Source organism: Falco naumanni, chromosome 9 (genome assembly GCF_017639655.2).
Source record: "Falco naumanni isolate bFalNau1 chromosome 9, bFalNau1.pat, whole genome shotgun sequence".
NCBI classification, from domain to species: domain Eukaryota; kingdom Metazoa; phylum Chordata; class Aves; order Falconiformes; family Falconidae; genus Falco; species Falco naumanni.
Window position 1 is genome coordinate 24,728,222 of NC_054062.1, and position 22,568 is coordinate 24,750,789.

General features: G+C 42.9%; 1 protein-coding gene across 4 annotated transcripts in view; it reads right to left on the reverse strand.

The window, feature by feature from the left end:
• Positions 1-22,452, reverse strand: part of ARMH3 (armadillo like helical domain containing 3) — a 129,910-nt gene extending 107,458 nt beyond the window's left edge. For all 4 annotated transcript variants that reach the window (XM_040605254.1, XM_040605253.1, XM_040605256.1 and 1 more), the window contains exons 1-13: positions 22,392-22,452; positions 15,130-15,241; positions 14,600-14,656; positions 14,318-14,464; positions 12,054-12,161; positions 10,922-11,014; positions 9,963-10,037; positions 9,195-9,281; positions 4,605-4,661; positions 3,531-3,574; positions 1,961-2,021; positions 898-944; positions 146-221 (exon numbers count right to left, since the gene is read on the reverse strand). In XM_040605254.1, the coding sequence (XP_040461188.1) occupies positions 146-221; positions 898-944; positions 1,961-2,021; positions 3,531-3,574; positions 4,605-4,661; positions 9,195-9,281; positions 9,963-10,037; positions 10,922-11,014; positions 12,054-12,161; positions 14,318-14,464; positions 14,600-14,656; positions 15,130-15,231 (954 nt within the window). In that variant the 5' untranslated portion in view covers positions 15,232-15,241; positions 22,392-22,452. The remainder of the gene's footprint in view (positions 1-145; positions 222-897; positions 945-1,960; positions 2,022-3,530; positions 3,575-4,604; positions 4,662-9,194; positions 9,282-9,962; positions 10,038-10,921; positions 11,015-12,053; positions 12,162-14,317; positions 14,465-14,599; positions 14,657-15,129; positions 15,242-22,391) is intronic.
• Positions 22,453-22,568: the final 116 nt, after the last annotated feature.

The window sequence follows — 22,568 nt, forward strand, 5'->3', positions numbered from 1 at the left end:
CCTAGGACAAGCAGGGCGGCAGGTGGGGGTGGGTGGGGGTGGGGCCAGAGGGAAGAAAACTTATCTTTTCATCAATTCTATTCCTGACTCCCTAATTTCTAAGACATCTACTACAAAGAAATAGGCAAACATCACACAAACTCACTTGTGCCAGGACTGTGATGAAATTCCGGTTTAAGTGAACAGCTTCATAGAGGGCCAGAAGGATTGCTTCATTCGTTCTGTGGAAAGGATACAGACAACAGCACAACTAGTTAAGGGCTAACAGCAGATGAGAACCCCAAGGGAAAAGTTTTCCAGAAGCATGGCCCATTTGAAACAAGAAAATTTTTTTCAACTATATAAAACTCCGCCTCTGCAATCCAGTTGTTCTTCCAGTTATTAGCAGTACCTTAGCAATCCATAAAAGTAGCTATTTTTAGAGTTCAACTACAGACTTTGTGCCCTTCCAGCTGAAGGTCCCCTTCATTGCTTAAACAGCGTTTTGCGTTTAAAGTCCTTTCTTTTACGGACAGAGGTTCCTACAGATACCACAAACCCTCGTATTTATCACTTTCACCCTTAATTTGAAAAACATTTTCCTGGGGATGAGAGTGCACGAATCATCACTTCCCATCTGCCACCTCCAACATGCCTATTACATGTTAAAAACGCCTCATAAAAACCACAGGGGTTTTATACACTTCATTACAAGCAATTCAGCTGTGGCTCCTCCTGCTGCACTCTTCTCACTTAAGTGAGAATCTGTTGTTTGCAGGGGTGCGGTACCATTTGAGTTACAAGAGAACTTGTCTCTCTAGTTTTGTTTGCTACATTAGAACAGCTCCATGATGGGGCAGATCATATCGCTCAGTGGTGAGTTGCCATTCATTGTGTAACCAGCAACAGTGCACTTACTGGACGGAGATCTTCTCATCAGCATCTGCTATGAACATGCTGCCCACCTATGGAAAGACAGAGTATTGCATAGGAGGAATTAGTGAAAGCTATTAGACGAGAGAAAAGACATGGATTTAACGAAATCAGAAGTGCCTTGGGAGAGGTGTTCTCATCCAAGGCACAGCTGCAACCTTCTTTCTAATATAGTAAAATAAAAATGGGAAACAGGATGACCACCTACAAACATTTTATTCTGCACCACTGCCACTGGCCAATACTTCACCTGTCAGATCACAAAAGAAGAAAAAGACACTATCTTGAATCCCAGACTGGATTAGCCTGTGATTCTGTAAAAGGACAGAGATTTCCAATCTGCTTGTCACAAAGTGGTAGCAGTTTTACCCACGTCTCTCCTGACAGACAGCTGTGAACACCGAACCATCCTTACTTAGAGGAAATCTTCCTGTCAGATCTCAGACTACAATTAAATTTAAAGCAAAGCCTGACTGAACAAGGGGCACAATGGATACTCTTTACAAGAAAGAAATAAACAATTGCCTTTGGAGGGTACCCCTCCGAAAATGCAGACACTGTCTACCACAGAATCCAAGCTTCATAACTATAGTGTACCCAGGCCTGAGAAACAAGACAGTAAAGAAACCGATCTCAAAAGCCAGTGACAGACTAGACTTTGCCACAAAAATATTCAGCTTCTCTGTCTTAGGCTACATCAGCACAGCAGCAACTTGTTCTTAAAACAAGTAGCTGTTTCAAATCAGTGTCCATCATGAAACTGTGATTTTTAAAATAAAGTCAACTAGAATGAAGGATATGAAGGAAAACAATTTCAATTATTAACGCCAGAATAGAGATGTCATCCTCTGAAAGAGCTTTCCCAGCCAGACAATAACACCCTCCTCAGAATACAGTCATTTCAGTTGTATTTGGTTTGGCTTGGATCAATGCACCTCCTCCTCCAGAACCAACATCCCAAATTCACAGTTTTTGAAAACACCCTCCTTACTGAGCTTCCATGAAGGCACCTATTTTAAGAATAGAAAAACACTGCTTCCTTGCTTACCATATTAGTTAGAGCTGAAAAGAAACCACTCTGGTGCTCCTCTTCCTTATCTTTGTATTGCCTGAACAAAAAGGAATAAGGGTGAAGCTTCAGGGTTAAAAACTGGACTAGGGTTATTTTACCTAAACCCCTGTGAGACAGTCTTATCAGATAAGGACATAGGATGGAGAAAGCTTCAGCATTCACAAGCCCTTTCCAAGAACTCACAAAGAGAGATGCAAAGGGTATTAAAGTATTTGTAAATTGTGTAGAGTTGAAGTGGGGTTGCTGAAAGCCATGAGACTGGACAGTGCCTGTGCTGTTACAGAGGATATACCCAGTCTGGGCTAATGCTAAAGGAAAGGGACAAGTGACTTAGGAAATTTTGTCCTGCACTGGCAAAACAGTAATGAACCATATGAATACACACAGTCAGTAAGCACAGAACAGTTTCACTTCAGTCATCATCTGCTATGGACTAAACCAGTGTCAATCACCCTACGCCAGCAAAAACCTTGAGGATCATTATGGTTCATGGCCTGATCCTGCTTGATCCCACATTCCTGGAGTAAGTGAAGGGACTGGAACTGGAGCAAGTGAAATCAACGAGTAAGTCACATACCTCAGATTTAAGCTAAATTGCCTCATTTGGCATTCAAATGAACTAGCAAAGCTCACAATGGCCATTTATTGTGTCTTTGAAACAGGAATCTGATCACACACAATGCAACATGCAAAGAACAATTTAAAATTTTTGGGAAAGGGAAAAGAAAGAGCTAAGCAGAACTGACGACAGTCTGAGACAGCTTTTGTCAGAATGAAGGAAGTTGGGTGAGTGAGGTATTTTCTGCTTTAGACTAATAATTTATCTGTTAAATAAATTTACATGATTTGCTGATGTCACAAGTCACCTGCATATCTGTAATAGCAGACTTTCAAAGGAATTAAAACATCTTTCTGGATACTTTGAGAATCCTACAGTGCAGAAGTCTTGGGTTGTTCAGGTGAAATTGCTGTAATTTTCCAAATTTTTTGAAGCACTTTCTTCTTATACATTTTGTGCTGTTGTTTATGAGGCAGAGGGGAACATGTTACCCCTACAGCTGACCTTCTGGCTCGCTCTTCAGAAGCAGTTAACACTTTCCACCATTTGCAAGAGCATACAGCCCCTAATCGTCTCTGATCTGGCAAGTGGATAGTCCTGGATACATTTGTTTGTTTTAGATCACGTTTCTGTTAAATCCATTTTCTAACAGAGTAGTACTCAGCAAATCATTTATCTTTTCACTTGGGCCTAAGATTTTCCACAAGGTTCATACAAAGGTAAAATCCACAGTAGTAAAAACATACAATAGCTATCTTCCCCTACAGCAACATCTCTCCTGAAGCACATCAGCCCAGCTGGCATGGATGCATTTGCACTTGCAATGACAGCAACAACTGAGCCGAAGTATCTCTAAGCATAAGACTATTCCCTGCCTCTCCAGGTGTATCAGGGCTGCTACATGGTAAGTGCTTTAACATAAAAGAAAAGTTTGTGGAAATGTACAGCAACTATCATGCACAGAAAAACGAGACAATTAGGTTTTACCTGTTATATTCCGATAAAGCCTGGGCAATTACAAGTCCCATTCCCTGAAAAGAAATGTTAAAAAATCTTTACATTACAAATCTCAATGCAGGAAATCAACACTGAACACACTAGTAGTGCTGCCCCCGCCCCCCAAGATCACCTAACATGCTGGTAAGAGTTTCCCCTGAAGCTGTTCAATCTATTAAAATATGCTATGGTAAAACAAAAATTTCATCCAAAAATCAAGACACTAAAAATTTAAAGTCAAATACCTAATTACTAAGTTCAACAGAGAACATTTACTCTCCTTGGACCTCCAAACAGACCTTACTTGCTCAAGAAGCCTCAATAAAGTAGCAAGAACTGCTGTGTCAGAAAACAGACATCCAAAAGTTCAAGACAAAGGCCATGAACACTAGTAAACTTTTCACTTCTTGCAAACAGCCTCCACCATTCCACAGCTACTGATCATCCTTTGTGTCAAGCTAATTAAATTAACTCAGAATAATCATTCTTGCCTTTTAATTGGCATGGCACTTTTTACTTCATGCCTAAAGAACAGCATTTAAGTCCAGACCTTACACAGCTCATAGTGTGCTGCCACTTTCTATCTAGGCCTCGATACAAAACTTGGACAGTGGCTACAACTCAAAATACGCTGCCAGACTCTTGACTCGGGTACAAGCTTCCACTGAGCTGCTACAAGAATTGACTTGTGGACTGGTAAAATTGGATGACACAGCACCGCAAATGAGATCTTTGGCATAAGCTACCTAGTGCCTCTTTGGCACATGACGACACATAGCATATCGATAGTTCATAAATGTATCATAGATCAACTTTAGCATGCTCCTCATTACCTAGCCTTTTAATCACCCTCACCATTTCACTGGTGAACCAACTGCCCAGATCATGAGCTGCCTAACTTACTGCAAGAGCACAGTCAGGGCAGAAACCTACTGTACTGGTGTTCTTTACAGCATCACTGTTCCCAGATCTTCTTTCCACCAGACACCACTATTGCATTCATTATGCTAACACCATGCATGAAAGCATCCCCAGCAGTGCCGAGGAATCACATCAAATACTCACATTGAGTGTGGCCTCATCATCTACGATGGAGAGCTTCACAATGTAGGGATTCACTGACTGCTCAGGGTGGGGGGAGGAAGAAGAAAGAAAATTAGTTTTAAGTTCAGTCTTCGGGGGGGAAAAAACCACTACACTATTATCCTTCCAGGTTTACCTAACCACCTGGGAAGACTCTCTCTCCCGTCCCACAAACCAGAATACACACAAAGAAACAGGAGTCACAGCATAACTAAGATCACTATGACAGGGACACCTTCTCTTCACTGGCTCAGCCAGGCAGCCTCCTGATTTTATAGAGAGGGAGTTCCTGCTCCTCCACTAGCTCATCTGTCAGTCTGAAAAATGGAGCAGCTGTCCTGCAAGCCTGTTATCTGTGACACACACGGTGTTATGCAGCAGCAACAAGCAGTGAAGCTGGAACCGAGCGTTAGTGTTCTGCTATCTCCCTTCTGCAACACCTCCCAAAGATTGCTTAAAAGGAGGACCCAGGAAGGCACAACAATGTTACAGACTCATTTGCTGCTGGGTTAAAACTCAACACGAACAGCTTACATGGAGAGCTACAAGTCTCTGGAAAACTAATTCCTTGAACTTACTTGAACAAAGCACACAGGCTCCATCTATAAAAATAAGTCCTAATAATTTAGGAAGCTTTTTAGATTAGCACTGTACATTTGTTTTTCCTGGTTTGTATATGTCAGTGCAAAGCTAACAGAGTTGACTTGGAACCAGGACAGAGAAGAAAAGGTTCTATGTAGTAAAGCCAGAGTGGTTGGGAAGAATAAAACACAAAGCATGCATCAGACGCAGCCCTACAAGTTACACCATTATCAGACTGATTTGCCTGCAGCTTGACAGCGAGTTAAAAATAAGGCTTACAAGAAAACACCACTCTCACAGTTACTTGGTGCTTTGGGAGGATCAGGCTTTCTTTTCGGTTCAGAAAAGAAACTGATCAGAACAGACCAAAGCTCAGCCAGTCTGTCAGCCTGCCTCCAGCACGCGCAACCCTGTCTGCTGTCTAAGAGACAGAAAACTCACACAGAACCCATCTGTGCACAAAGCATACAAAGACATTTCCTTGAGGCTGAAGTAGAGGCCTCTATTGAGTAACAATATACGGTCCTCTCTGTACAACCATGCTCCCCTTCAGAAATTAAATGTAATCGGTGTCAGTAAAGCAAAGCAAGTTTCACATTCATAATTAAATATAGATTAAAATCCATCCTTGTAAATATATCTTAGTTTTGCTAATTTCAGTCATTCTCTTGCTCTCCTTATACAACAAGGAGACACTCTCCACAGCTTACGCACGGAAGAGTCTAACCTGTGACTCATGACTGGGAGATACTATACTGACCAACATCACCAGGCTGCCCCGAGACCTAGTCATACACACTGTCCTGTGATGGAAAGGGAGGAGAAGTGGGTTCATTGTCAGCTCCCGCTTATGAACAACTCTTTGGACTCCCACTGCCCTTGACTTTCCAAGAAGCATGCTCCACACCTCCTGCCTCTTGGCATCAAGACGTCATCAAGTGCATGGCTGACAGGGTCATGAAGCTTGCCTAGCTTGCTACAGATCTCTGCCCTCTATCTTTTCAATTGCCATTTCCATATCTGCAGAAGTCTGTTTAATAATTCCTGTCTGAAGTATCCCACTCCCCGACACATTCCATGCCCCCTCTAGGCTTCCCTAAGTCCTTAAGCAGCAGGCAGATGACTAAGCAGTGTAATCCACACATCGTATTACTCTATGTGGACAAGGAAGTTTCTAGTGACTTTCAGTGTGCAAGTCTATACCACTGTGATGAGAATATTTCCTGTGCTGCCCACAAGATGTGCAGTTTGCTCCTGCCCCTCCTTGAGAAACAATAGTTCCATTTATTGTGTATGAGCATGTCTGCACATACACAGATGTGTATGATGAACTACAATGAACGCCAGCACCCTACAAGTTGTACGAACACCCCTAAGACCACCCCAGGCTCCCTGTCTGCTTCTGTATTCTAATCCTACTGTTTAAGAATCCAGTTCCCCTATCACTGGGAATAACAGCAAAAGCTTTAAAAGATTAAATTATACCTGCCACTCCACAAGGTGCAGAAACATGCAACAGCCTTGAAAAGTGGTTGATAAGCATTTTGAAAACTTCAAAGCATGTCAATGAAATAGTTACACAAACTTAGAAATAGCTTCTGCCTCCACCTGCCTCCAGAAAGAACTAAAAAAATATGATTCTCAGCTCTTCAGAGAATACAGGTCTTTTCCAGTACACTGCCACCAGATAAAAAAACCCAAAACTATAGCATTCTCGTCAGTTATGAGGTACAGACACAAACTCCTGGAACCTAGGAACACTAAAGACATCCTCCTTGAACTACCCACCATTAGATGCCAACAATATCAAAGAAATGAAGGTGAAAGCTGTGGGGAGATCATTACCAGCTAATTTTTAAAGCAATCCCCAGGTAAGACATGCCATACAAAGTGAACATGACACACAGGTCTGACAGAGGGAGTAAGGTCTCCTCAATGCCTCCAAATGTATCTCCACCTCCAACACAAACCTGTGGGAAACAATCTTCTTGGTAGTAAAAGAAAGCAGAAAAAAACCCCAAACTAACCATGCATAATCCCTAGGTAAGTGATTAACTTATCTTCGCATCTGTAACAAACAAAGTCCAGAGTTCACTTGATCGCCCCTCACAAGACTTCCCTGAACGCTCATTAGGGATGATTTAGCAGCTTTACTGCCAGCCCTGATGAGGCCATCTCCTCTGCAGGCAGGCCATCTTGAGGGAATTGGAGGCTGAAGAATAACTCTCTTTGTTAAAGAGATTAATTTGTGAGAGACTTTTTATTAATAATTTTCTGACTCTTCAGTGTTGATAAACGTCTCTTCAGCACTCGTAGTTGGCTATATCAATGAGAGGCAAGCCCACGTAACTGGACAGGAAGGGCTGTCAGATACACTATATGTTACCACACAGCCACACAAATTGGAAAACCCACATTTTGACTCATTTCTTTCAGCTCTGCCTAGCAAAAACCACAATATGCAATTCTAGCAGGTTGAGCATGCAGCAAAGAAATTTCCACCTGGATGTTATCAAGGAATCTAGCTATTTAAAAGTCACTACCTGATTTTGTTTTAACTTCCTATTCTAGCAGCCATTCCTTAAAACATTGAGAAAGCGATCAAATAAATACTCTTCCTCACAGCATTTTTTCTGTTCCTATAACTACTGAAAGAAGGTTGTAAGCAGGTGAGGGTCGGTCTCTTCTCCCAGGTAACTAGCAAAAGGACAAGACAAAACAACCTCAAGTTACACTAGGAGAGGTTAAGATTGGATATTAGGAAATATTTCTTTACAAAAAGGGTGATGAAGCATTGGAACAGGCTGCCCAGGGACATGGTAGAATCACCATCCCTGGAAGAGTTTAAAAAACATAGACCCAGTGCTCAGAGACTTGATTTAGCGATGGAATTGGCAGTCCTGGGTTAATGGTGGGACTTGATGATCTCAAAGGTCTTTTCCAACCTAAATGATTCTATGATTCTATCCTGATGCAAGAAACACTGGTTATTCACATTAAAGACAGACATAAAATCATAGTCAACTGATGAATTTTCAGCCCAATTACATTTTCTTAAGCAGTTGGAAACACAATTTAGCAACCAATGAAGTTTAGAACAAAAGAGAACATATCAACTGCAGCACAGTTAAGTAAAAAGAGAACTTCAAAGGATGTGAGGCATGAAAGTATGCTACAATACACTGACAACCAGGCAGCCACTAAACTGACTCTAAGGGCCAAAGAACAGCAAATGAACACAACTACTTTACTTAGGGACAAAGATTACAACTGCATTATTACAGGCTTTGTTTGCAGCACTGCTTACAAAGGGCAGTCAGGCAGGTGTCACAGAAAACCTTTCTTCAAGTTGCTTTCAACGTTGCCAGATGAACTACTCAAGCTGAAAGTCCCCTTGCTACATGTCTGCCTCAGGTTGGACTGTACTTTCTAAACATCAGCACATTTATTTTGGGTGCCCAGTCTGAAGACGCCTAGGACAACGTTTTCCAAAGCACTTGACCTCAACTCAATTCTCCACAGAAACCTACTGCAAAAAGCAGAGAACAAACCTTACGTACTCACAACTCAATTCAGTCTGAAGCCCATGATGACTGACAGCTCATTTTCCTTTGCAGATTATGTATAACCACACCCGTCGCACACACACAGGCAAACACACAAGATCAGCACAACAGTAACTCTTCCAAAAGGACCTTCCTCAGATTACTTTCATGAAGGAACTGGAAATCCCCTAGGTAGTTTCTTTCATGCTTGCACAAGACTAGCTGGGCGAGTATCATACGCATTTGATTATACACATACATCAGACTGATACAGTTAGCATAACACGACTGCCTTGCAAGACTTCTGTAGCTGTGTGCTGTTACCCCGATATATGCTATAGTGTGTACTGCTAAAAACTGTACCGTAGGCTGCCTTAATAATCCAGAGGCCAGTGTAAATTAATAAAGCAGAAGCGATGTTTCTGTTATCCAGAATACCACCTACCTCATACTTTCTGTAGTTGACCAGCAAGGCAAGAAGGACAACAGCATCATAGCCGTGTTCCCTGCGACTCAGTGGGCTGGACAGGATCTGGAATATATAATCACACTGTTCTGTTTAGGCCTGCTTCAGGAAGCTTGCAGTGACTTTCAGACAACGTGTGCCTGTGAAATGTATGCCTATGAACAAATTATGTCCAAACTGAAAGAGGATATTTAAGATTGAGGGAGTGTCAGTGCTTCCAAGAAGTTCTACACACAGAGAAGCCTGTATATCAAAGAGAGAATGCACACAGGCTTGCTGGGCATAAAGGGCAAATATATTTCTCAATAGCAGTGGACAGCAACTCAGTGCATCACCAACATTATCTGTGCAAGTTTTCTGGGCTCCTCCAAGCCCAGTTCCACTTCTAAAAAGTATGATTTATCCAAGAGCAGAAAAAAACTCAATATATCCAGACTGTCTTTTGGAAAAAGTTCCTCCAATACAAGAATTCTTCATGAAATTAGCATAGAAATCTGTTCAGCTTCTATCTATGCAAAAATGTCTCCAGTGAAAATACTTTAAACACTCAGTAGTGACTAAAAAAAGCAGACCGGAGTAAGGAGGAGACAGCATTAAAAAAATAAAATAAAATCTATGACTGAGCTATGAATGGAAGCAACACACAGTGCCAGTCAGCTATGCTGCGTTATAAAAGCTGAAAAGAAAATGTATCACTGAAAGATCCCACTATGGAAGAGCCCCTACAGTAGAAGGAAGAACCCTTACCTGTAATATAGCTTCAAATATGCTGTTAATCATCACATACTCCAGAATGGTGTTCTGGCTAATGTTATCTGTCACCTGAGTACAAACACAAGTTTTAAAATCTCACCCAAAGCCTCCCATGATGCTGTAGCTGCCTCTGGCACACAGTGGGAACAGAAGAGTTCTAATAGCAGATGGACACATTTATCCAGAATCTCACACTTCACTGCTAGTCATACCTTGACTTGCTGGCTAAGCTAGACACGAAGTAAAAGAAATCTGTCCTGCCTCCCACTCCTCTCTCTGGCAAAAAGCATGACCCACGTACTAAGAGCTCCCCTCCTTCCTCCACAGACTGATATTTTACACAGCTGCATAACAACAGCCATCAGCAGCTGAAGCAGGCTGCTACACAGGAGGCAGAGAAAAAACAGGGCACATATGCTCCACTGAGCGCTTTCGCATCACGAACAGGGCAGCGAAGACCTCCCACACACTCTCTCTCACTGCAGCCAAAATAGTTCACAGTTGACCATCTCCAAGAGATTATGAGCAGTCATTTGTTCCAGCTTCCTCATTCCTCAAGTCCTCACCACTAGTCTACTCCACGCTTCCTGTCTCTCCTCAACCCCTCTCCTCTGCTCCTTTTCCATTTTTCTGAGACTTCTTTAAAATCTTTTTTCCTAAAAAAAAAAAAGCATCCACCTATGAATCCAATTGATGCTTCCTCCTGTGTTTCTCTCCCCTTTTTCCCCAGCTGAAACCTATCTTGGGAGGTGAAAACAGTCTGCTAGTCTGTATTGCCATTGTGCTTACAGCAACGATGCATATTCTGGGCTGACCCTTGTTCTCATTCACAATTTCTTTCCCCTTTTTAAGCTTCATGCTGCAGCATTCTGCTCAAATTTTGAGACAGTTCCATCCCACAAGATGTGGCCCATATAAGCCTTTAAGTTATTATATAGCTGGTATTTATTTACCGTCACCAAGCAGAGAAGTAGCTTCAGACACAAGCTTTTGAGGCTTTCAGAACCTTCCGCACAAAGCAGCGAGTCCAAGCTCTCCATCAGATTCTAAAGATGAACAATCACATTATTTTAAAGTAAAATTTAATATTAATTGAAATGTTTGTTATAAAAAGCTTTTTGGAAGATTCAAATACAAGAGCACCAATATAAAGCCATGTTCTTCCAGAATCAGTAACTGAGCCATTACTACTGTTACATAGACCATATTCACACCATTGGTTTTCAGCATTGTTTTGTGTTAACTGTATTTTAATGACTGTAGTCATAACATCGTGATCATTTTCCAAGAGTCTTCTCCAAATGCATGAAAGATTGTTCTATACACATAACAATAAATTTTATTCACAAAGTAATTCTGAGTTCTACAAATATGACCTTGCTTTTTGCTATTTTACTTAAGGCACCATGAGATTTTTTGTAAGCAATGCACCTCCAATTCAATAGTACATATATTAGTTATGATTAAAAATTAAGTACTATATAGCTGCTTGACAGATACTCATAAATAATTGTTTCCAAACACTGCTACAGGTAATACAGTTATCCTTAAAGGAATAATGTAGATCTGATATTTAGTAGTAACTTGCCAATTTTCCCCAAATGTACTTCTGTTTGTACACAACAGGAATGCAGCTTTGTCACAGATTACTTTGGCATTTCTGAAAACTCAACATCTTTACAATGAAGAGCATCAAACAAGTTTAAAACAGTACATGTGCTGATGGAAATAAGAACACAGGATATGACTATCAGCTAAAAATTAAGCAAAAGGTATGAGGTTCAATACTAGGTACTAATGACCCGATACAGCCTTTTCTGGCCTTGAGATTTCCTTATTATAGTGACTGCACAGCATGGAACTAAAGGAAAATAAAGAAAAGTGCTCTGTTTATATTACTGACAATGGAGACCCTAAGTGTCTTTGTGCTGCTAGCAGGTAAAGACCTTCAGGACAGCTCTTTTATTAAGTTGCTGGACTATTTCCCCCAAAAGCTGCACCTTTGTAGACACATCTGTCTACAAATCACTGCCCCTGCAACACAGCTGCTGTGCAGACTGCTTCTGTACAATGCCAGGGCCTCACCTTCATACATAGCTCTGCCTTATCAAAACCCACAAGCATGTTGATGATGTCAAACCCAGAAGTGGATTTGTTCTTCTGATGGACACCCCGAATTAATGCACACAAAGTCTGCAAAAAAAAGGATCAGAGGGTAAGATGTAAGGCAACACCTACAACTGAATAGCAAAACCCACCCTAAGACCCTCTCCTACCACCGGTAAAACAAAGATATTTAAATGAATACCGCCAGCCTGGAAGTCAGACATACATTTTGTCTGACCTCTCCTCCACCTTTGTTGTTGCAGGATCTTGGATGCTGAAAACTCAAAAAAATTAGAGAATATATGTCCCTACTTTTCCTGTTTGTTCACCCCTTCATTTTACAGCACTCTAGGGCAAGGTAATCTTACTGCGTCTTCTGTGCAGACCCAGTTTGTACCAGACAGGACCACAATCTTTGAAAATCTAAGTGTGGCTTTAAAGCCAAAAATATTGATCAGGAAATTGCAAGGCAGAAGCAGTGTCCAATATATGGACAGACATGCTTCAAGAGTTTTCCAAATTAATTTCATATTTCAAGCATACAAATATACAACATGGTTTATCACATTATGCCTGTCCATACAGCAGATGCTTTTGCTCTAGAGAGCACAGATTTCTGTTTGGTTACCACACTGCTAAACTAAGTCTGACCAATAAACTGTCTCTTTGTCAAAAAACTAAAAATAAAGAGGAAAAAATGTCTCCAAGGCTATTAGGCAGCTTAAGTTTTCCTAACTGTCTCAGGGGCTTTAAGAACCTTTCCACTAAATGTAAACACCTTCACATTTCTTGTTGCAGGCACTGGATTACTGATTCAAAACAAGTTCTTGGAGATCACTGGCAAAATATAGGTACCCGCACAATATGCATCCAGCAGACGCTCTGGAAAATTTATGGACAGCAAATGTCTCACTTGCCCCAAGAGAGGGAAATGTCTGGGATGACGTTTGTCATCAGGCATCTTTCAGGTCTGTGAAGATGAGAACGAGCAGGAATATAACAACTGCAGTTTTAGACTCCAGCCTAAATTAATCTGTGAGAAGTAATGCATTACAGAAGATGTAAAGCTGGAGACACGCAGGCTTCAAGGAATCAGCAGATCTCTAGAACCATCAGAAACAAAAGTGTAAGGCAGATATCCTTTTTTTTGTTGCTATCAGAGACAGGATACTGGGCTACACAAACCTTTGGTCACCATGGCCATTCTTCAGAAAAGACTGGTTAAGTAAGTTTTATCTTCAGGATCACTTTCCACATGAGCACAGCCTGATTAAGGGAATGCCCTCCCAACTCAAGCTCAGGATGTGTTACCTGCTTCCCATTTAAACTCTCACATAGCAGGATTGTAGACTTGAGCCCTTACCTAACTTTTGCCAAGAGTCTGAATACAAGTTTGGGAATTCAGGGCTGGGCTAAACTGTCTATGTAGCTATAGATACAGTATACAATAGCACCCTTTCAAATTAATTTTTAAAAAAATTAAAAATCATTAAAAAATGCAAGATTGTACCTCAGAAATGTAAATTTTCTGGTTTAAATCAACTTTTCCCAGCTTACTGTCTGTCCAATGTCTCCTACAGATGACTTCTCCAAAGTTGAAATTCATATCCTGTATTCCTACAGCTGAGAGAAGCTGAAACAAATGTGCTCACCAAACTGTAAGATCAGCTGGTGAACTAATAACATCAAACATCAAGACTGAGGAGGGGAGTCTCCCGCATAAGACATGGGACAGCACAGCTTTGGTAAGGAGCAACCTGCAGGAAAACAGCTATTAATTCTGAGTGACAATTCTTCACAGCTTCCAGATGTCCAGCAGGGAGTGTCCCCTGCATAAATTTCACACTAACTTCTCCGGAGTTTTATTTCATTTTTGACCCATATGGACATTCAAAAAGGAGGCTGAAATGAGGGAGAACAGGCGAAAGTACAATACAGACAAAGCTACACAGAGTACTCTTGAGCCCCCAGACCGACAGCCTGCAGTGCTAACAAGCCCCTCTTGTCCCGCCCATTGCCACCTGCTTCATCCTGCATCACAAGATCCTCTGGAATTCTGAAACAAGCTACTGTTCTTCAAAGACTAAAAAGACTATGAATGTTGGTAACCTTCACAGACAGTAAGTAGCAACTGCTCTGTAGACACCACTTTTGCTCATAAGCAAAGACACAAGCACAAAATGTTTGATACCAGCAGAAAATATACTGCTGCATCAGAAGCAACCTAACTCTCATCGTGGTACCTGTAATGCATTGACCACTCTGATTGGGTGCTCCTCACCCAGTGCCTGGATGCAGTGCTGAAACAAGCAGTTGATGTTATCTTTTATCTTCATTAACTCTTCCCCATCCAAAGCCTCCAGCTTGCCTTCTAGATATTCCAAGTTGACCTGTCAGGTTAAGAAGCAGTTCATGCATGTTATACAACCACTGACACCTTAGAAACACAAATCCTCACACTGACAGTCTGCCACTTCGTGGGCAGAGCAGCAGCACCAAACCAGAGACTGTTGAACTCCCATTACCTTCATGAGAAACAGCTCCTCCCAAAACCTAGGGTTGCATTTACTGGGGTCCTCTGTCTGAAAGGAAAAGGAACAGCCATGAGAGCAAACAAGAAGAAATCATTCAGGCAGAATTTTATGAAAATCATTACCACCAGTAGCTCAGTCAGCATCATCCCACTGGATGACCACATGGTCTCACAGTATAGAATTCTGTCTACACAGATTCCCAGAAACAGAAGGACAAACTGAAGCAGCTCTCAATTGGGATACCTCTGGGTTTTTTCTGGATTATTTTTTGAGAAATACCTGAAAACCTCTGACTTCCTGTAGATCATGTATGGTCCTGGCAGACAACAGAACAGGGTGACTTTAAAGAAGAGAGCAGAATACAGAGAGCTCTGCAAGACAGTAGGAGAGCCTGAAGACTGTGCCTGCACTGTGCAGTCCTTACCTTGGGAAAAGGATCCACAATGCAGAGCCTTCAGCACAAACAAAACAGAGACAATTTAATGCAACAATTTAGAAAGAAGACATGCTAAAGTCCTTACCGTGAAAATCTCATCATACATCAACACAACTTTCTCCTTCAATGGCTTCTTAGAGGCTGAAGATTTCCGGAGCAGCCCACCTTTCTTCTCTGTTTGGGCCATGCTGTACACCCTGAAGGCAGGAATAGACAAAAAAATTTGAACTTTTGTTCAAGGTATATCTGGCCTGCCTCAACCATGAAAGGCTTTTTTACTGCACTGAAATACCAACAGTCTCTCACAATCTTAAAGTAGGGGCTTTGATAACTATACCATGTAAGAAATCAGATCAAAGGTCCCATCTAGTCCTATATTTTGTTTCAAAGAGAGATGCAGAAGTCCAGACACAGGCAGATATAGAATAAGCTCCTTATGGATAAGTTTTCTTAATTTTTCTCTGCTAGAAACTGATTCCTGATCCAGACCAATGCTGTTTACATCCAGAAAAGTAGGCACTTTTTAAACTCATGGTATGAACTGTGATACTTGTTCTCAAATGGATACCCAGTTCTTTCTGACACTGGTCAAGCCTCTAGGACATCTTGTGACAAAAAGCTCCTGAAACTGTTTGAAAAGTCTTCTCTAATCTGTTAATCTGCTTTAAAGCACTTCAAATTCTGCTTTTTCACTGAGGTGGCATCCAACACCAGGAAACATTTGGCTGCAAAGCCTTCCTAAAGCACGCCTGCCACCTTTGCTCACCCCTGCATCTGCACCCTAACATCCCTCAGCTGTGTCAGCTGCTCAACAAATCAAGCCAGAGAAGAACCCCAGCCTCAAAATCATCACATGTGGTTCAGATGGAGGAACACCGCAGAGAGCTTTGCAGGGATTTTTTTTTTTTTTTTAAAGCAGACTGACTTGCTGATCCATATGACAGCAAAGGGTTTTCTAGAAACACCAAGAGGTTTTATTATAATTAATTAGTGTCCCATGCTTACTGGTTATCCTATTACGAAAAAAAAAAAAGGAAGTATCATTATTGAAAAATAAGCTGTTACAAAAAAGTAACAGCCATAGCTGTAGTCCTGAACTTTCTGTGACCATCAACTCATTCCAGGGGCTCAGAATCAGAATGCATGACTTGCCATATACTCTCAACCTCATGTCTGATGCTACAAAGCACATCACCACTCTGACCTTGCAAATACACATTCATCTGCAATCACAGATTTTTCTGGCAAGCATCGCAGCTTTAGCACTGCTCTAACCTCCTCTATCACTGCAGCACTGTCAGAGGTACTTAGCAGAAAGGAAAAGCCATCCCTTCTCATATCCCTGAACTCCCAACCTTTCTCCCCTACCGCCAAAGGTAGTTACACACATGGCAGCAGCATACCTAAGGCAAAGGCTTGACTTAAGTTATGCTCCAGAGAAACATGGGCAGGCTCTTGTGGTAGCTACAATCAGCCACGCTAAATTATACATAGAGAGGGAAGTTCACTGCAGTCAGCATCTAAGACCCCAGAGCTTTCTGAGCTGGCAGCCACAGAGGCAGCTTTGGATTTACCCTCCACTTCAGACTGCCTGAACCCTTTCCACAACCACAGCACGTTTAGATCTTTCTTCCCCTCAAAGAACAAGTTCCAGCAATAACCAGTTCCAGATCTCTTCTACATTCTTTCCACTGCAGACAGCTTTTGATTGTCTTAAACTACAACTATGTTCTCAGCTAGGGCTCCCAGAGTCAGTTATTCAGACACCCATCCCTGGAGCCATAAATTTCCAGTTCAAAGCAGCATGAAAACACCTTTGGGCCTGGGGAAACAATGCTGCTGCAAAAGACCCTACCCCAAGTGTGAAAGGAAGGAGCTTTGCTGGGTGGGAAAGCAGAGGGTAGGACAAAGAGCAGTGGATCTTACACCTGAAAAGCTGATTAATATAGAAAGGTGGAAAGGTGTTCTGTCCTCCTGCTAGACAGGGAATATGCACAGCTGGCTGGTTAAAGGCTGCTGTGTGTGCTGGGGTGAGAATGGAAACAGCCCCAAGACATATTGACAGAAGCAAGCTTAGCAACTACTGCCCCATAACTTTCTGTAAACACTGAGATTATGCCTGTAGCCTAGTAGGTCTATATATCCAATTAAAATGGAAAAAGGTTTCACTGTAACAAATGAGAAAGAAAACATTATTCAATCATCTTGAAGGCTTCTCTTTCATAGACTGCATTATTTTTAAACTGTCATGGGAAATAAGACATTATTCTAATTAGAACCGTAATTAGAAACAGAGAAATCTATTAACAACCAAATCAAGAACGGTGTCACTTTTAGCCCAGCAATACAAATCTTACCCAAGATTGCACAAAACAATTTCTAAACTAGAATTGTAAGTTTCTGAACCTAAAGCAGCTGCCAGCCCCAGCATATAAACATATCCATCAGCGTGCTTCTAATTGAATTACAGCTAACGAATCCCAATGTCAAAACTAATAAATTAACTCTCAGTGCTTATAGGTCAGCATTCTCACATCAAATGTGTAAGTGAATGGCAGAGGATCAATATGCTCTGCTTAGTCCCTGGATGTTGAGAGCTGCATTTTAACACTTTTCCTACATTTCCAGAAAGATAGAAAAATCTAAATCCCACAAAACACAAAGGCTTGATGCTGGGTGAGCATCAGAGGGATTGTATGATCATGTGAAATATCTAGTCTCTGTCAAAATGGGACTCGGGATTCATATTCTCTCAACCGAAGCTGTACAGAGCATGTACAAAGAAGACTGCTAGAGGCAAGGATTAAATAGTGTTCTTGTTTATAATTTGTTATTCTACAAATGAGCATATGGAGGAGCAAGGGGAGAAAAGCAAAAGTCACCTTTCATGCCAATACTTTACTAGGCTGTGGTTGTTTCATGACCTATGATGATCCAGCTGTACAAATGGCTTTTTCTTTTCACTTTATGCAGTTGCATTTTCTAGATATCATAAAGACAGAAACAGGAAACTGCATTTTGCTAATGGGGACCTAGGCAGCTGCAGAAAACAACAGTTAAATGCACAAAACATTTATAAATAAGTTGTAGAGGTGTCAAATTATCAGGATGACATGACAGCTTATGAAAACAATGACACTGAATACAGTTAACAATTATCCTTTAAACACATCACATTTAAAAAGCATCAGTGCATTTTCCACATTTTAGGTTCAAATGGATAATTTATTCTGTCAATAGGTCAGTCCCATTAACACATGCTGCTAAGTGAATCCTGCTGTAGTCACTGCGCAGGAGAACTACCCCTCAGGGCCAAGAGAAGCACATGCACGTGGATTTTTAGAACAGCAAGTACTTTGCTGTGCAGCAGAAGATCCAAGATGCTTCATCTGGAACTAAAAGAAACCTCCACAGAGCACGAGTCTTGGCAGCTGAAAGGCAGGAAGATAAAAGCCATGGCAGACAGAAGTTCAGGCAGACTCTTGCTTTATCTATCGTCAACCCCAGGGTCAGCTGATCCAGTCAGGAAGAAAGGGATGAGCACATCCAGCCATCCATTTAATTCCAGAACTCATAGCAGACATTCCACACAAACATGCGACGTTCTGATGAACACATCTCTGTTAGCTTTGCATTAGAATATCCACAGGAAAAATGAACCTGACATTTTGAGTCTGAGGTTTACTCAGACTTGTGTACACTGAAAATTGTGGTTGCTCCACATTGTCAGTCTGCTCTCATACAGACTACTTCTTATTCCATAGATCATATTATAATAGCAAAAATACTGCTGTAGAGAACATAACACTAATGAACCTCTACATTATAATGACATCAGGATCTAAAACTTGTGACTTCTGTAATCTTGCATGCAGCCCATCAAGCACTGTATTTTGCATTTAATTGCCTCTGATAAACCTGAAAGTTTTCAAGATTACAATTGCCTGTACACAACCCCCACATACAACCAAATATGAATAAGTGTATTTTTTTTTCTACTGTAGACCCCTCAAAAAAATACACTGTAACACTTCTTGGCTAAATAAAAATAAAACAGATGACATAAAATGGTATTGTCACATATTGACTTACTCGGCAAACTATTTACTCCCTATCTGAACAAGGTAGTGCAAATGATGTGATCTATATGTTTGTTAATGCCAAAGCCCTAGACCTCAATATTTATAAAGACTCTAAATAAGAGCTGAGATGCTTTTGCTTTTAGAATCAAATATCCCTTGCCTTGCCACTGCTACTGCTACTAATATTACACTAACTTGTTTCAACATTTCAAGGCTAGTAATTGCCCGCACCACCAACCACACGCACATGGGACACACTGTGATCACACCTTGCCTTTCCACATATTTAGCAGGTATATTACCTCAGGTCTAAAGGAAAGTTCTCAAAAATTATCTCAATCATGCAAGAGATAGGGATAAACCCCCGCTAAAAGATAGCCTATAGCTTCTAAAGCAACACATTATAAGCCAAGTAGTCATTACACTCTTCAGTGAAGTTCCAGGAAAACCCTGCACTTAATCCACACGATGACTCTGCAGAAAGCAATGGACAATCTGCACCCAGTACAAGACTTTATGGATCCCAACACACAGACAGTGCCTTGACCCAGTTCAAGCTCCAGTATTAAAATGCCCAGGACCACTAGCAAAAACAGAAAGAGGAGGAACACGCTGGACTAGATTTTCTCAAGGCTTTAGCAATCATCACAACCAAATTCCTGCTGTAAGCCCTCCTGCAGCTTGTTCTCTGCCAACTCGTGTTGGTGGTTACAGTTTGTGCTAGTACATCCAAGCTGCTTTTATATTTCATCCATTCTTTATAAACTTTATTTGTATATTGTCCACTGGAATAAAAACTGCTCAGACTGTACCTTCCTTTACAACTGTAAGGTGCCCAGCCCACCAAGGGAAACTGTAACACAGCACACAAGCTTGGATCCATCTGGCAGAATTTCCAGATGCCTTCATGCAGCATATGACAAGAAACATATTCTGAGGGTGTGCTGACGACAAAAACCCACATAGATTCTACTTCTTTTTCTGCAATACCAAGCAACGTAGTCTCCAGCACAGTCCCAGTATAGGCATTTTTACTAACAAGTCCTTCCATCCTGCTCAGAGCAGGACCAGTCTATGTGCTTCTACATAGTCCTATCTAAAGTTACACCACTACTGACCTACTTTTCCCCCCCTTGAAAAACAGGAAAAGCAGCTTCCTAATACAGATACAGCCACAATCTACCTTCCACTAGGCCTGATTTAGCGATGATATAAAAGAATAATATCCAAGCTACATTTTTAACACTTCATCCACAACTGGCTTTCATTTCTCTCTGTCCAGTCAGAATAACACTGAATCCATCAACTTCACACCATCAACTAGTTAAGCTTCTTCCTCTCAAGTCCATCTAGACAAGTGTCACATGCTTCCCCCTCCATCTGTTCACACCATTTTTCCAAATAATCTTTTTCATTTCATCACACTTCCTGGCCACATTCCTGGCCACAATGCCCAGCTCTCTCATGTCAGAAAGTCTCTTTGGGTTTTCACTTCTCAAGCCCTTCAGAATCCTGTTTTGCTATTAAATACGCCACACTGCCTCCATACTCCCACCTAAAAGCTCATGCCACTCGAAGACCTTTTCAGAGGTCTTCCTTCTGAAGAAAAACACTCTCCCTGTAACCTTCCCCTGCTCCTTTCCCATAGCTTCAGCTGTTGGTGTGGATCCAAGGCCCATACTGAATACAGCACAGCTACATGACCTTGGCCCCAACTTCTGAGGAAGCTGCTATGTTTTAAGAAGCTGCACAGCAGAGCCACACCAAGATAAGCAAGGCTAAACTTCAGAGAGGTAACATTTTTGAGATACGGGCCATTACTAGCACAAGCACTCAGGAGGAAAAACACAAACATGAAAAGGTGTAAGTCCTAAAACAAAACAAACCAAAAAAAAACCCTACAAAAAACCAAACCAACCACCAGGGAGCCAGAATACAGTAACTCAGCAACTCTGAGCAGCAGAGGCTGACCCTTCCCCTCCTGAGAGATGTCTGCGTGGCTGCCTGGTGTGTTAGCAGGCGTGGTGAGCAGATGAATGCTTACCTAGCAGCTCATTAAAGCCCATTTCTTTTGTGCATGCCAGCCAACAACTGTTTAACATTTTTATGGTATATACCCCGCCTGCAGAGTCTCTTTGCACACAGCAAAAAGTGCCCTTAGTGGCACAGACAGAGGATTACGCTATTATTTTTGGACAACCAAACCGATGTTTGTTTTCCCCTACTGCAATTCCTCTTACCAATTTTTGTCACACTTCCTACTAGAGCCCAAACAGCTGGTGAACTGCAATCACCACATATCGCAACGATCCAAATTATCTTATTGCTTTGCATATTCCACCCACCTGCTCAGCCCTAATTGGCTCTCATAATACATTCAGATTACAGTCTCTGCTTAAGAGCAAACTTTCTTGCAGTGATGCATGCAACAGGGTTTTAACAGAGGCTGCAAGCTTCCTTATGTAGCGAGCTGCCTCTGCCTTCAGCACCATATCCACAAGTTCCCGCTCCCTTCCCGTTGTTTGCTGCCTCCCTTTGCTTTACCGATACAAGCACTCGTGGGACCACGAGGCAGAGCAGATGACCAGAATTATCAACGATCAAAGAATATGCCCTGCTCACTCTTTTTCTGGAAGGAGTTATCTTGAACCCTGACCGTTCAAGCAGCCAGTGGGCGCAGTGGCCCAGAAGCAGCTGCACCGGCACAGCCGAGGGGCCGGGCGACCCCAGCCCGCCGCCACAGGCTCGCCCAGCGCGGTTACCGGTAACGGCAGCACTGCGGGCGGGCGGGCGAGGGAAAGAGCCACTCCCGAGGCAACAGACTTGTAGAAACTGCTCCCAAGGCTCCAGGGGGCGGCCAGGCCTCACGCCGGCCAGGGTGGGCAGCCAGGGGCCCTGGCACAGCCCGGGCCCGCCGCCCCGCGGAAGGCAAAGCGGGCTGCACACACACACCCCCCGAGCCCTTCGGCGGGGCGCCGCCAGCACCGGCTGCCCCAAGGCCGGGGGAGGCGCCCCCAACGGCCCTGAGAGCGGGGCCTGCGGGACGCCCCGACGGGACGGGCGGGGCGGCGGGCCCCGCCGCCGGGAGACGGTGCCCGGCGAGGCCCCTCGCGGCGGACAGCATCCCCGCCCCACGGAGATCACCGCCGGACGGCAGAGCCACAGGGGCCGGGCCGGGCGCTGAGGAGGGGCGCCGGGGGGCGTGCCCGGCCCGGCCGCGGGGGGCGGGGGGGGGAGCAGCGGCCCCCCCGAACCCCGCACTTACCTGCGGGCGAGCCGATCCCCTTCCCACCGCGCAGGCGCCGCCGGCCGCGCTACGCATGCGCCTCGAGGGGCCCGCGCCGCGCGGTCCTAGCGCCGCCGGCGCTCGGGGTGGGCGGGGCGCTGTCAGCGCCGGGCCTCGCCGCCTGCCGGTTACCCGGGCGGCTCCGCTTCCCGGCGG